This window comes from Podarcis erhardii (genome assembly GCF_964252035.2).
Source record: "Podarcis erhardii genome assembly, chromosome: 10".
Lineage (NCBI taxonomy): Eukaryota > Metazoa > Chordata > Lepidosauria > Squamata > Lacertidae > Podarcis > Podarcis erhardii.
In genome coordinates, this window is record NC_138500.1 from 35,597,133 (window position 1) to 35,611,546 (window position 14,414).

General features: G+C 38.4%; 1 protein-coding gene across 2 annotated transcripts in view; it reads right to left on the minus strand.

Annotated features, from left to right (window-relative positions):
- Positions 1–4,460: 4,460 nt before the first annotated feature.
- The window catches only part of APAF1 (apoptotic peptidase activating factor 1), a 38,731-nt gene continuing 28,777 nt past the window's right edge, over positions 4,461–14,414 (minus strand). For both annotated transcript variants that reach the window (XM_081878214.1, XM_081878215.1), the window contains exons 22-28: positions 13,370–13,495; positions 11,944–12,069; positions 11,501–11,620; positions 11,119–11,244; positions 9,132–9,257; positions 7,292–7,438; positions 4,461–6,963 (exon numbers count right to left, since the gene is read on the minus strand). In XM_081878214.1, coding sequence (XP_081734340.1) covers positions 6,817–6,963; positions 7,292–7,438; positions 9,132–9,257; positions 11,119–11,244; positions 11,501–11,620; positions 11,944–12,069; positions 13,370–13,495 — 918 coding nt within the window. In that variant the 3' untranslated portion in view covers positions 4,461–6,816. The remainder of the gene's footprint in view (positions 6,964–7,291; positions 7,439–9,131; positions 9,258–11,118; positions 11,245–11,500; positions 11,621–11,943; positions 12,070–13,369; positions 13,496–14,414) is intronic.

Sequence of the window (14,414 nt, forward strand, 5' to 3'; positions counted from 1 at the left end):
TGAAACTATTACTCTTCTTCTGGGGTATGCTTAGCTCTCACGCTAGTTTTTCCTTTCTGACCTTTTTGTTATCTCTTAGCTAATACTTCTATATAGAACTGAGCCACCAAAATAATTTGCTCTCATGTCACTCAGAATATGCAGTACCTTCAGTCCTACACTGGCTGCAACACAAATTTCTTGTTCTTGCCTTTGAAGTTCTCAGTACACTTTCCCCACCTTCTTTCTCTTCCCTCACCTCCTCCGCCCGTGACACTTCCTTCAGTTCATCCACCCTAAGCTATCTAAAGAATATTTAATATTCTGCCATATCTCCTTTGCTATGCCTGGGAGTATCTCTCATGCCACCTGTAAGATACTTGGGTCTCATTCTTCAAACAGCCCCTTCAAAGTTTACTCTGAAAATATTGAAAGTAAGAAAACCAAACACTACCTCAACATGGTCTTCAGGTACGTGGCAGCAGAGTCCTCTAAAAGAAATGGTAGCAATGGTGGGGGGACGAGAACCAAATTTCCAAGAGAACAGGGTTGTGATCCAAATGGTAGCTGCCAAAAACTAACTCACTCTCTCTCTGCCCTTGCTGCTATAGTTGACTTAGGGAAACAAAAGCAAAAGTCATGAAGGAAGGCAAAAAGCATTTTCTGAGTCCAGTGACACAAATGAGGCACCAGAGCTGAAAATATTACAAAATATAATACTTCGCTCCTCTTCCTTGAAACCATAAAGCTTATTTGCACATATTTACACACAAGAAATTGTACAAGAAATGGGTGCAAAACTGAAATTTGGATTTGTTCATTTCTTCATTCAGGTATCTTTTGGGAACAAATAAAAGAAGTGCTTTTTAAAAAGAGGAATAATCGGTGAAGCTGGCACAAGAGGACCTGAAACAGATGCATATAATTCACCCATAATACGACTTATACCCCCAAAAGTGCTTTTGTTCTCAAGAGTACCAGTCAATGGTTTACTTTTCTTCAATAAATTAATTTCAGTTTAGAAAGTTTGCAATGAACTCACCCCACATTCTGGCAGAGAAAAGGGATTATATATTGAGCTTTTAGTTCAGGCTTCCTCAAACTCGGCCTTCCAGATGTTTTGGGCATACAACTCCCATGATCCCTAGCCAGCAGACTAGTGGTCAGGGATCATGGGAACTGTAGTCTCAAAACATCTGAAGGGCCGAGTTTGAGGAAGCCTGGTTTAGTTAGAACAGGGGGCTTCAAACCCTACAACAAGTATTCACTTGAAAGGGCTAAAAATTATTGGCAATCCACCAGATACAAAATGGCAGTGCAGAGCTTAGAATCTGTCACAAAGTGATAGCAGATGAAGGCCAAGTGAACATAATCAGCTGGCAGTTACTGATACTTTCTACAAAGAAAATCCCTTTTATATTCCTCTCCCAGCTACAGTGCCACATACATCTCAGAGTACTTTTTACTCATTTCCTTTCATTTCTAAAATAAACTGAAAAGCATATAATAAATTCTCTCATCCATCCCCCGGGCTGCTGTTACATTCACTTCTTCCTCTTATAATGGCTTCCTTTCCTCGATTAAAACAAATTTCGGCCAAAAAACAACAACCAATTATCTCTTTTTATATTCCTTCAGTGCACGCTTTGGTGCTTTCCCCTCAGAGAAGAGAGAATTTATTTCCTTCCCCTACCCCCAAAGTCTCCAATTCTCAGTCACATTCACATACTTCCACCTTTGTTTCTTTAGCCCTGCATGGGCAGAAGCACACACCTCAGATAGTTCTGAGGTGGAGACACCAGCTACCATCTTGGATTTTGGGCAGGAGAGACTTCCTGACTTGGAAGGAGGACTGAAGTAAGGGGTAAGAGTTTGAGCATGTGTGGTGCTGGGGAGATGCGGAGGCACCACAGCAACTGTGGCTGCTGCTGCTTTTTCTCTTCCCTCTGCTCCCCACCCCCCCCCCCTTTGCCCCTCTCCCTCCCCCAGTTGGTTTGCCCATCTGCCTGCTGTCAGTTTTCTCTCCTCCAGCCTTGCATGCTATAGCCTCACTTTCTTAACTCACATTCTCACACATGCCTATGCACTGAGCTTGCAGGGAGCTGATGCTGGGGCAGTTGGGAGCATGATGAGCGAGGAAGGAGGCACTGGGGTGGCTGCACTTATGAGGCCCGTTGGCTATCCCTGGCCCACAGTTTGAGAAACCCTCTATGAGACAGTTCTCATAGAAAAAGAAAAGCACACAAAAAACCAGTTAAGCTCATGGAAGGCATAGCTATTGTATATCATTACTTGCCAATCAATAAATTCCCAAGACAAATGACAGCCTCCACATCAGGTTGTGAAGAAGTTAATTCCCCCATCAACAATCACATTCTTTTTGATTTCCACAATCCAATCAGTTTGACAGCAGCCACTTTCCAACAGCAATTTAAGGTACTGCAATACTCAGTAATATTTACATTGTTATGTCAAAGGTTTGAAAACAGCATTGCTTTTAGTGGCCAGTTTGCAAGCATGACATGCCTAAAATGTGCAACGCTACAGAAACAGTTTTGCTTAGCTTCTGAAATGAAAGTGAAAACACTCCAGCTCATAATGAAGATTTTTAAATTTAAGATATTTGATATCCTAACGAACACAAAACCTAAAGAAGTGTTATGTCTGTGTATAGCACATCCTAATCACAATGCTTTTCAAAATCTCAAGGGCTCCACTATAATGGAAATTAAAAATAATTGATACTTACCTGAACACGCATGATAGTTTTTCATTTAGCAAAGCTGGGAACACCATCTAAAAATAATCTCTGAGTTTTCTAAATTAAGAACTGCTGTATTTCTCTTCACTTCTGCTCTGAGCCTACCTGGGAACTGTGTTTTTCATTTAAGGTTGGGTACAATTCTGGGTACAAGCTAAACTCAGAATGAGGAGCAGTCATTGTTTTTTAATCCTGAAATCCTAGGTGTGTCATCTGATAGTTGTAGCTATTATATCCAGCCTCTCCCTCTCTCTTTTTACTTTTTAACCGAAACTTACACAGGGGTTTATGTTCCAGGGATAAAGTCAAAATCACGTATAGTCAAAACCCATTGATTCTATCGCAGGTGGCATTGCCAAAGTATTTTTTACTGCCCTGGCTCTATGTATACAATTTCCACACTGCATACTCTTTACTAGAGTTGGATATGCCCATTTGAAAAAAAACCCACTGAAAGCCTTCTCCTCCAAAGATTTGTCAAATCCTCCTTCAAAGTCATCTCAACTGGTGGCCATCACTGCTTCTTGTGGGAGTTAGTTCCATAGTTTAACTATGTGTACTTTATAAACTATGTGTACTTTATTTCTGACCAAACTGCGGGAGGCAGTGGAAGACAGGAGTGCCTGGCGTGCTCTGGTCCATGGGGTCACGAAGAGTCGGACACGACTAAACAACTAAACAACAACAACTTTATTTATCTGCAATACCTGATTTTATGAGAAAAAAGATGAAACTATAGTTACTTACCAGGACTGCCTTGCCATGGTGGCCTTTTAATTATGGAGACACAAATACCAAAGAGGCTGTGAGGAAGAAACTGTTAAACAATGCCCCTGCCCAGCCCAAGCAAGCCATTCACAGTAGCACAGCAGAGGGGTTTGTGCTGTCCCATGATAATATCAGAAAGCAGCCACTAGATGCCATAACACTGTTTCACTACTTTGCCCACACTGGAGGCTGAGCTTGTCACTAAGCAACAGAGAAAGGGAATTCAGATATAATTAGAAGATCAAGCTTTCAAAGCAACAAATTTCTACACCAGACAACTTCCCTTATGCTCACAAGGACATAACTTACCATTTTTAATACAGTGAGACACAATGACACTTTGAACTGAGCCAACTGTGAGTCATGGTTTTGTCCTCTACAGATGAATCATAGAAAACACTCCTTCTTCACCTGCAATTCCGCCTTTCTTTGGTTTGTATTATCCCAGATCACCTTTGCATCCAAACTGGCAAACTCTGGTTTGAACTTGCACAGCAGACCAGGACTGCAAACCAGATTGGATACTGGTTTGAATTGCAAGCACAAGTAAAAGTTTACCAGTTTGTATGTAAGGGCACACTAGGAATACAAAAACCAGGGATGGATAGAGGGGATTACAACATACAAATGAAGTGAACATTTTATACTGATTTACAGAGTTTCACAAATGATCTTCCTACAGCTGACTCTACTTGCAAAGCTACTGAGTTTTGGCACAGAGAAAACATCATCTTTCCACAAAAGACAAGATCTAGATGCTTGTTCTATTCTTCCAACACAATCTATGCCTCTTTACTTGGAAGTAAGTCTTGCTAAGTTCTAATGAGGCTTACTTCTGTGCACCCTTGTATTCCATATGAGAAAAGAAAATTCTCATATGGAGAAGACTTTGAACTTTGGAGAAAAGGAAGAAAATGTATGGACTAAGATAGAAAAAATACACCACATCCTCCAATATATTAAAATATTTATTACTTTCAAATGCACAAACTTGTTTAATTAAAACCCAGCAACTTTGCTAATGCAAAGTTTTAGAAACATTAAAAAAATCAGCAGTCAGCAAATTCAGCAATTTCCCTTGATGCACAGATATATTCCAATTAACACCAACACAGTACAGTATAGCTAAAAGCAAAAGTTGAGCTGCTATTAGTACTCAGATTATCTCTTGTAATGCCAGATAAACCGGAAACAATTCCTTTCTCCTAATGTAATAGACCAACGAGCCTCATTTTAATTATCTAGCTTTATCTTAAGTTCCAATAGATAACGCCAGCGGAAAATTTAGACAATCTCATTTGATGAATGTTACCTTAAAATATTGTCCACAAGCTACTAAAATCTAAATTAAACCTTTTAAAAAACCGAACTAAATCCTTGTTTCTTCAACATCCTTCACTGAATCTTAATGAGCCCCCATAACACAAATAATTCTCCACTCCAGCTCCTGCACAGCCATTCAGTGGAACACTGTGTCAAAGAGTAAGGGTTTCCTTTACATCCCTTTGAATTGTGTTCTTTTCTTAATGGGAAGGCTTCCTAGCAAGGGATGCACAGGTGAGAATAGGGTCACAATTCACTGAAGCTAGGCCAAAGGATCACATTTCCAGATACAGCATGAGGGTACTGCTAATTAAAACACAACATTTTTTTAAAAAAATACAGTTTGGCAACTGCAGAAAGATAATGATTAAATTTAACCTGAAACACAAACACAAGAAGTACTGAAATGGAGATGGCAAAAACTTTGAAACAAGTGTAACTAATTGGTTGCTAAAATTATTAGAGATTGCTTATGCACTGGAAATAATTTCTGTTCCTAACCTGCTCATAAACTCCTTAGACGTTAATGGTGAAAATCCTAGATTTGTGGTGTGTATTCACAGTTGGTGACACCAACATGGGAAAGAGCCACATTGCAAACTCCTCCCTTTTGGTCTGGAGTCCTGACATTACTGGACTGGCTCCCATTCCATTAAGATGATAATGGGAGGAGTCCCAAGTATGACTAGAATTTGACCCGAAGGGGGACAATATATTTTGGTTAAAGATTATATTCAACATGAATTATTTTATGTTGTCCTTTTCAATTAAATATCTGCTGACACAAGAGTGAAGAAATGCAGGTGAGAAAAATCTGAGATATGCTATCTTAAAATAAAAAATAAAGCTACATTGTGATTTTGCAGTCAGAAAACTTCATTTGAAATAATACTATCTACTTTAGTAGATCTGATACAGACATTTTGGTTTTATCAAAAAACAAACAGATAAGCCAGCTTCCAATAACTTCAGGGAAAATTTACCTTCAGAAAATTGCACCTGCTTTATTCTTAGGGCATATGGAGACAGAGTTCTGCGCCTTTACCACACTGGCCCAGTTTGCACAAACAATAGCTCAAATGTGAAAGTATGTGATACAGAGCAAATTACAGCTGCTTTCTTGCAGCACTACGCAGAACTAAGCCAATGTTTGACTTATGTTATGTCTGAGCCAGTGTTCATGGGTTGTCTCATCCAGACAACTATACTCACATTTTGATGTAATGCCAAGTCAAACCATGCTTTGGCTTACCTGTGTGGACCATGGCAGCAGCAGAGTCACAATTTTTCCTGCAAATACTCAAACACTTTTAAATTCAATTGGCCATGGTTTGGCCTAGATTTATGTGCAAACCAAGGTGATGTTTGAGAAGCATGAATCTGCTACTCCTAAAAACATAACAGTACCATTTGGAGTTTAATTTTCTCCTACTGGGGTTTTTAGTCACATTGTGTATCATGGCTCTTAAAATTCTTTTTAAATATTAAAGTGGTTTTTTTAAGAACATCCACACCCCTACTTTTGTCTCAAGACAAAATTGCATTAGTAAAACAGAAGTTTATGGTATTTTATGAAAATGTACTTAAGGCTTAGAAACATTTGCCACTAGATCAGTGAAAATATTTCAGTTATCATAGGGCTGGTAATTCACCTTCCAATTATCATTAGTATACTACTTAGTATACATATTGGGTCAGGGCAACTTAAGTCATCAATAATTAGTCCCATTGATTTCAGGGGGACTAAAGTTTGGCTAAAGTTTAATCTGGATGTAACTAACCATGGGAAAAGCCACATATAAAATGCATATCAAACTGCTGATCAAAACACAACATATAAAATGTATGCTGATTTAGGAACGTTTACAAATTTACCATACGGGTAATTTATGCCAGAGTAAAAATGACTTCACAGTTTAAAGTAAGTTTTTTGGGAATATGCTTCCGGCTCAAAACACTGCAGTTACAATCAGTTTTAAACAGATTTATTTCATAATCTGTAGCACGTAAAGAATGCCAAGATTATCAACAGTCACACATACTTTGAAATCTGGAGAAACGTGTAATGATTTAAGGTTTGTTCCATTTGTATAGAATGTTTGTAGGAGTTGCCCAGTAGCTACATTCCACCACTAGGAGGAAGAGAAAATAAGTTTTCAATTAGGAAGCAATAAATCTGAATGTAGCATGTTACAGATATGATACCAATAACTTGGGAGTCACACTATAGATCTACACATTAATTTCTCAGATGTCAGTTTCAGAAAACAATGGTTGAGGACAACTGACTGATACAACATTTTAACATCTTTAAACCTTTGGGATATATTTTCTATTTGCAACAAAACACTTAATGAAATCCTGACAATTTACTATGTATTTAGAGTTATTTAACATTTTCACATTTGTTAATAAATTGCAAAATAATTCTCCTTTTGTACCCATTCTTGTTGAACTTACCTGAATGCATCCCCCAGAAGAAACAAGTATCTGAGTATCAGGGGAAAAGTGAAGGTCTGTTACCCAGCCTCCGTAGGCTGATTCTCCCTCACTTTTTGAAGCGTGGGAATAGAGGTGAAGCAGTTCTCCTCTCAATACATTCCAAACCTGAGACACAAGCAGTACGAAAACAGGATAAGGTTGCAGTGTAACTGTAGTTATGTTCATAGTCCCTTACAATCATAAAATAGTATAATTATTTAGTCCAATCCCCTGCAATGCAGGAATCTCAACTAGATAAAATGACCTTGGCACAGAAAATTTCTACAAACCACAAGGAAACCTATCCCAACCAGAGGTCAAGACAGGAAACATTTTTAACTCCATGGAGTCAACTTTGACAGGTGGATGACTTTACCCACCTGTCAATCATATAACATCACATGTCAAAATCACTTGTGCCCCCTTTTTAAATCTGCCAGTCTTAGAAGCTTAAAAGGGGAGTGTGGGAAAACCCACAAAGTCCCTAATCTTGGAGCCTTAAAAGGGGGAGATGGAACTCACAAAATCTTTTGCAAGTCTCCCAGTGCTTCCCTTTTAAGCCTCTGAAATTGGAGGAGGAGGCAAGAGGCTTACAAATGGCTTTAAGGAAGCCCCCATGCTCCTGTTTGATCCTCAGGTGCTGTCTCCATGAGCTGCTTCAAAGGGTGCTTTGGCACAGAGCTTTCATCCCAATTTAGCTGATGGTTTTATAATAGGAAAACTAATAATTAAAAAATCCTGCTGCCTTTGCTGTGCAATCTTGTTTTTGGCTGGGAAAAGAATTGCATAGCTAATGCAGGATTAAACTGTATCTGCTTATGAGCACAGTTTGAGGGAAATGGCCTCAAGGGTCAAACGGGATCCCATGGCAGGCCAAGACCGGCCACAGGCCAGAGATTCCCCACCCCTGCCACAGGTGTTTCTGACATATCTGTAAACCAGTTTTCTGAAACATCCTCAACTTAACAAACATTTCTGAGCCATGCTATATGTACTTTTCTGCCATTTAAACTCATTACTTCATGTGCTAGCCTTCATAAAATTACAGATTTAAAAAACTGTTTAAGAATTAAGTCTCTCACAATTCACTTGTGCATGAAAAGTATGAAAATTGTAAATAAAGGCTACCATTTTCTTCCACACCATCTAAGCAGTAATGACTAATTTTAGAGTGTCACATATTGTGCTTACAACCAAGGCTCGATGCATACATTTCTTTGCACTGTCAGCCCTAATCCTCTACAAGTTTGGGGCAACACTGAAGCCACCAGTGGCACAATGAGCATTCAAAGGGACCACTCTATACCACATTCTCTATGTGCTCTCATTAGGTTAGGAGAGACAAATCACATGTTAGAAATGAATGGCTGCATAGGACAGAAGGGGAAGATTAATCAATGCAGAATGACAAGAATGTATGCAGTTATCAAGATGCAACACATATTAACAACAAAACAGGAGGAGGAAAGTAAGTCCCACATTTATATGTAAATATGTTTATGATATATAATGAAGAATTGCCTTCCTTTCCCCAATACCCTTTAATCATTAATCCTACTTTCCTTTTGATTTAATGCAGCCTTTCCATTTCTAATCATCTTTTTGTTATCAGAACTGCACCTGACATCCTTCTCCACCTCTGTTAATATTCTTGTTGCATAAAACCTGTACATGGTCATCCAAACCAGGTCTTACAGTACCAAAGAGCCACCACCTAATTTGTGAGAAACTCATGTGTCCACTTAACTAGCCGATACCTGATGCAATAACTTCTTATGCTAAATTTTTAAATAAATCATTTAAAAACAAAATGGAGTACCCGTATTTCCCCATTGTCATCTCCTGTAGCTAACAATTCATTGTCAAGGGAGAAGGCACAGCACCTCACACAGCCGTCGTGACCATTCAGCTTATGAAGAACCGATGAACTTTCAAAACTCCATACCTAAAGATTTAAAACATGAAACACGTTGTTAAATTATATTCCAGTATTTTTAGGTTCATTTTGAGCTTCCTGCCTATAAAAGATATTTGGACTTCGATGACTCAGATATGAAAATTGGTTAAGGTACTCCCACAATAGAAAGCAAGCTAAACTTTTCTACACAGATGGTTTAGGACAGAGCAAAGCGCAGAAGGCATATAAAGGGACTACCAAAATGAGAAGTTAGGTGGTGCACCCTGCAAATGAAAGCTGACGTGTTTTAGGTTTTTGTTTCGTTTTAGATTAAACAAGACAGCTAAGGGAGAACACAGGGGTTTCTAAGTATGCCTGGTGCTGAGAAAGTGGACAAAACTTTTTCTCCCCCCTCATCAACCAGTAAAATTATTGGAAGCAGATTCAGGACAGACAAAGGAAAGTATTTCTTCATGCATCACATAATTAATGGAACTCAATGCAAGAAGATGTGGAGATGGCCATGAGCTTGTTTAAAAACATGAGATGGTTTTAAAAGAAGACGAACGCATAGAAGTCAGATCTACAAAGGCTATGATTGCCATGGAGGCTACACAGAAATTCCGAGGCAGTATGCTATTGAATCTCAACTACTGGGGAGCAACAGCAGGAGAGGACTATTGCCTTCAGCCCTGCCTCTGGGCTAGGAGGCATATGGTTTGCCACTGTGTGAAGCAGGTTACAAGACTAGAAGGACCTTTTCTCTGCTCCAGTGAGGCTCTCCATATGTTATTACTGATCTTTTGACTCAGGATCTCCTAGGTAAACTTGTAAATATTTCTTGGAAAGCAGCTTTCCTATACTGCCCTGCACAAGAGGAGCTGCATCTAAATCCTTAATTTAGATGATTTATTTCTGAAATCGGAGAAATAGAATTGTAATAAGCCCCTGTAATATACCATACCTGGCTAGCTGTATTCAACTGAAGTTAAAAGAAGAGAAAGCTGACGTGTATTTGCAATTGTTTGTACTTCAGATTTCCCTTGCCATTGTTAGAAACTACTTGTTTCAGAATAATGATGAGAATTTAAATTACAAAAGCCCAATACTGCTTTGGCCAAGCTCCTAAAAAGACAGTTGCAAGGAGACATTTTGGCCTTACGCTTGGAGGACAGGTTTTATCAGTCCAAGATTTACTCCTACTTGATGTTTCTCCCATTTACCTGGTAATCTGGAACACGTGAATAATTTATGTGGTAAAGGTAACCAAAAAACAAGAAGTAGCAAGACTGAAAGTGGAAAATCTTCTCTGAGCCACTTAAAATAGAATGGAAAGGGTTAGGGTATAAATAACTATGGAATCAAAGGATCAGTGACAGGAAGTGAGTTGAATCAGTTCCCTCAGATCTGACTTCACCAAATACATGTTTGACAGTGCACACAAGATACAGGGGCTCATTCCCTCTAAAGGTATTTGCGTGCATGTAATCCCTACCCCTGTGAACATGTGCATTCCGTCAAATCCATTTCCAAAGAGGCTGGATGAGGATGCAAGGTGTGTATGCAGGCCTCAAATTCCTTGCAACAACCTGGCACAGTGTTCAAACATATGTCATTTCACAGAGGGAAAGAAGAGGGGGGGAAAGAGTTCTGTCATGCCCTTAGGTGCTGCATCTGGAGTGGATAGGATTATGTCCATTGGATCTCACTGTATTTAGAAGAGGGGCCAGGACTAAGCTCAAAGGTCATGATTAAGTTAAGAGTTGGCAACTTTTAAGATCTTTCTGATTATCAGCAGAATACCATCAAGCATTTATGTAACTCTTCTACTGAATTAGGATAAAAAAGTGCGAAACTCAGAGTAAATGGTGCTGTATGTTTTAGTATTCATTTGTAAACCTGTACTGACCTTGGCAGTCTTGTCAGCAGAGGTAGTGGAAAACATAGTGGTACTGGGTGAAATTACACAAGAAAGAATGGTGTCTTCATGGCAAATGATATCTCTCTCAAGTTCTCCTGTAACTGTGTTCCAGAGCTGTAATATTAAAATGTGCCAGTGACTTAAAAACAGTACACAGGTGTTTGGTGTTTTTGTCTTTCAAAATACTTAGCAGCAGATGCTTTAAAAAAAGGGACGTACTTTAACCACTGAGTATTTTGCAGTCAAAACAAGACTCGTAAATAGTGTTATCTAACTTTGAAAACACAACAAATATGATGTTCACATAATGTGCATTTCTTTCCTTTACAGGCACCAATCTAAGTTGTCAATGCTTAGGTTTTTTATTTACCTTAACTGTCCCATCAAATGACCATGAAAGAAGCCCTGAGTGTTTTAGAAGGTGAAAATTCTTGACAGGTTCCTTGTGACCTTTCAGGAGAATAAATTCCTCTGTTTGCCAATTCCACACCTAATAAAACAGAAATTAGAATAGAGTATGGGAATTTGGGTTCAACTCTGGTTCGCTTTTATGGTGAAAACAAGACCTATTTCTTTAGTAAAACAAAAAACCCTCAACTTTTCTTCACAAGACAATACTACTCCTCCCACAAGGTCTTTAAACCCCCCTCCAAAAGAATTATTTGATCTCTGAAGCATTTTCGTCTTACCCCCACAAAGTACCCCCAAAATAAATAAATATCAAGCTTTAAACAAAACATAAACTTTGCTGGACTGCACCTAGCTTCTTCAGAAATATATATTCTCAAGCAATATGTTTAAAATGTAACGCACCTGTATAGTTGAGTCATCAGAGCTAGAAATGAGTGTTTTCCCATCAGAAGTAAACTGGCAGTGTTGTACAGCTTCCTTGTGCCCAGTTCTGGATTTTAAAATATTCCCACTTGACAGATTTAATACCTTTTAAAAATGGGATCAGACAACAGACTGTTGTGAGTTCACATTGCTTACAGATTGAAAGGAAATAGAGATGCAAACCCACAAGTATATTTTTAAAAAGCAGTAGTATAATGAATGAGAATGTGTTATAAAAAAGCTACTTCTTTAAAGTAATGTTTCCTCCTTCATTATTTTAACCTAAAACAACTAAAAGGAGAAATTATAAATGAAACATGCAACAAAAGTTTCCTGCATGATCTATGGCCAGACATATGCATAGCAATCCATATGGACAGCAGATATTCTTCTTTCTACTTCGTTAGCATGGCTATTAAAAGGTATCTTTTAAAAAATGCATTCTTACTGAAAAAATTACATATTTATAGCAAGTATTGTATTTATAAAGTGCTTGATTATTTATTAGAGCGCACAACCAACAGGCACTTTATAATAGGTAGGTATACATAAAAAATACATGATGCAAAAAGGAAATTAATGCATTCATCATCAAAGTGTGATGCTTCATAACTGGATTTGAGAATACCAGAAAACATACTGAGAGAACCTTAAAAACAAAGTACAATTTAGTTCTAAGTACAATATTCTTTGTATATTTGACTCACAACATGTAAAGGAATCTGGGAAAACTAGTTTCAAGGAAGTGGGAAGTCTATTAAGGGACCTCAATGCTCCACTGTAGCCTTTTATAAGTACAGGTATTACAAACCATTAGGTCTTGGGGCAGAGAAATTTAATTAGGGAATTCCGTCCTTTTCCTTGGGTAAATTTTCAGGAAGAGGACCTGTTTAATTATAATGAAACAGAGAATTATTTTGCTTTATATTTATTATATTGCAAAACTAATATATTTTTCTGCAACAATATAGTAAAGCATGAACTGAACACAAGGAAGGATAGCTCAGCTGGTACAGCATGAGACTTTTAATCTCAGGGTCATTGATTCGAGCCCCACAATGGGCAAAAGATTCCTGCACTGCAGGGTGTTGGACTAGATGATCCTCATGGTCCCTTCCTACTCTACAATTCTATGATTCTAAGGAGATGATCATCAGCTTGACTTAGTGGATAAATCTCTCGTCCATTCCCAATGTCATAATCTAAAGTGGCAGGCAATTTGAGAAGAACTGAATATTAGGTGCTTGATGGACCTAAATTATCCCAGAATAGAGTATTTTCCAACTGATTCCCTGCTGGTGTTTTTGCTTGTGAGATTCTGAGTGCCAGTTTATCATTTTTTGTATAACACCTGAAATGATCACAATCAGAGAAGCCAATGCCTAACTAATCTCAACTACTTTACCTTTACTGTTCCATTCTTCTCCCCAAATGCTGCAGTCTGAAGGTCTTCATATAGGCAACAGCAGCTAATGAAAGGCTCCTGTTCTTCAGTCTGATAAACAGTATGGCCTGTGAAGCCATTAATTAGCTGCAATGCAATGGCATAATTGGAAATTATTGTACAACACACACACACACACACACACACACACAGCTTTCACATAAAAAAAAATCTGACCCTCTCCTCTACTTCAGTGGTGATTTTTAAGATTACTGGCATATTTATTACAGTTTTATCTGCCCTCCAAACCAAGAAACTCCACAATACATGATTCTATGATTAGAAGTAGCAGAAGAATTTACACTAAATAAGAACGATAGGTAGTAAATGTGTATGACTGGCACAACTGCTCTTTGTTGTTGCTTTGCTAAGAGTGTGCCTGCTTATCATAATCTTGTAGGTCTGAGTCTTCTGACGACTACATAGAAACCGTAAGAGCTTTGTATTAAGGGCAAACCACCCACAATTTCACTTTAGAAGGAGTTCTTCCGTATCTAAAAAAAAGCTTGCAATTATTTTTCACAAATGCTTTAACTATTCAGCGGTAGGCAGACATGAACACCGCCATTGCACAGCTGCAACCTTTTTTTCCTGCTTCACAAATATCCATAGCAACGCTAACAGCAAACACTAACTGAAGAACAAAAAAGAACATCACCACTTTGATCCTTATTTATAAGTCTGTTACAAAAAGGGTGGCCAAATTGGATAATTTTGCTCTTCAAAACAGTTGCCTAATGGTATTTCTTTTCTTCAAACAGGCAAAAAAAACAGTTTATGACATTTCAGTCTCATAGCCCTTTGACAGGTTAGAGAAGGGTTTATAGAAGACCCTAGCAGAGTCTCCACATGGAAGAAGGAAGAAAACCAAAAGGGGGAACCGCATGCAAAAACAGTTTTTCTTTACCACTTTCTACTAAGATAGTTGACTGGGAGATTGCAAGAAGGGACAGAGAACTTATGAATGTGCCCTTTCTTCTGTTCTCCAAGCCTGCTTCCTATGCTG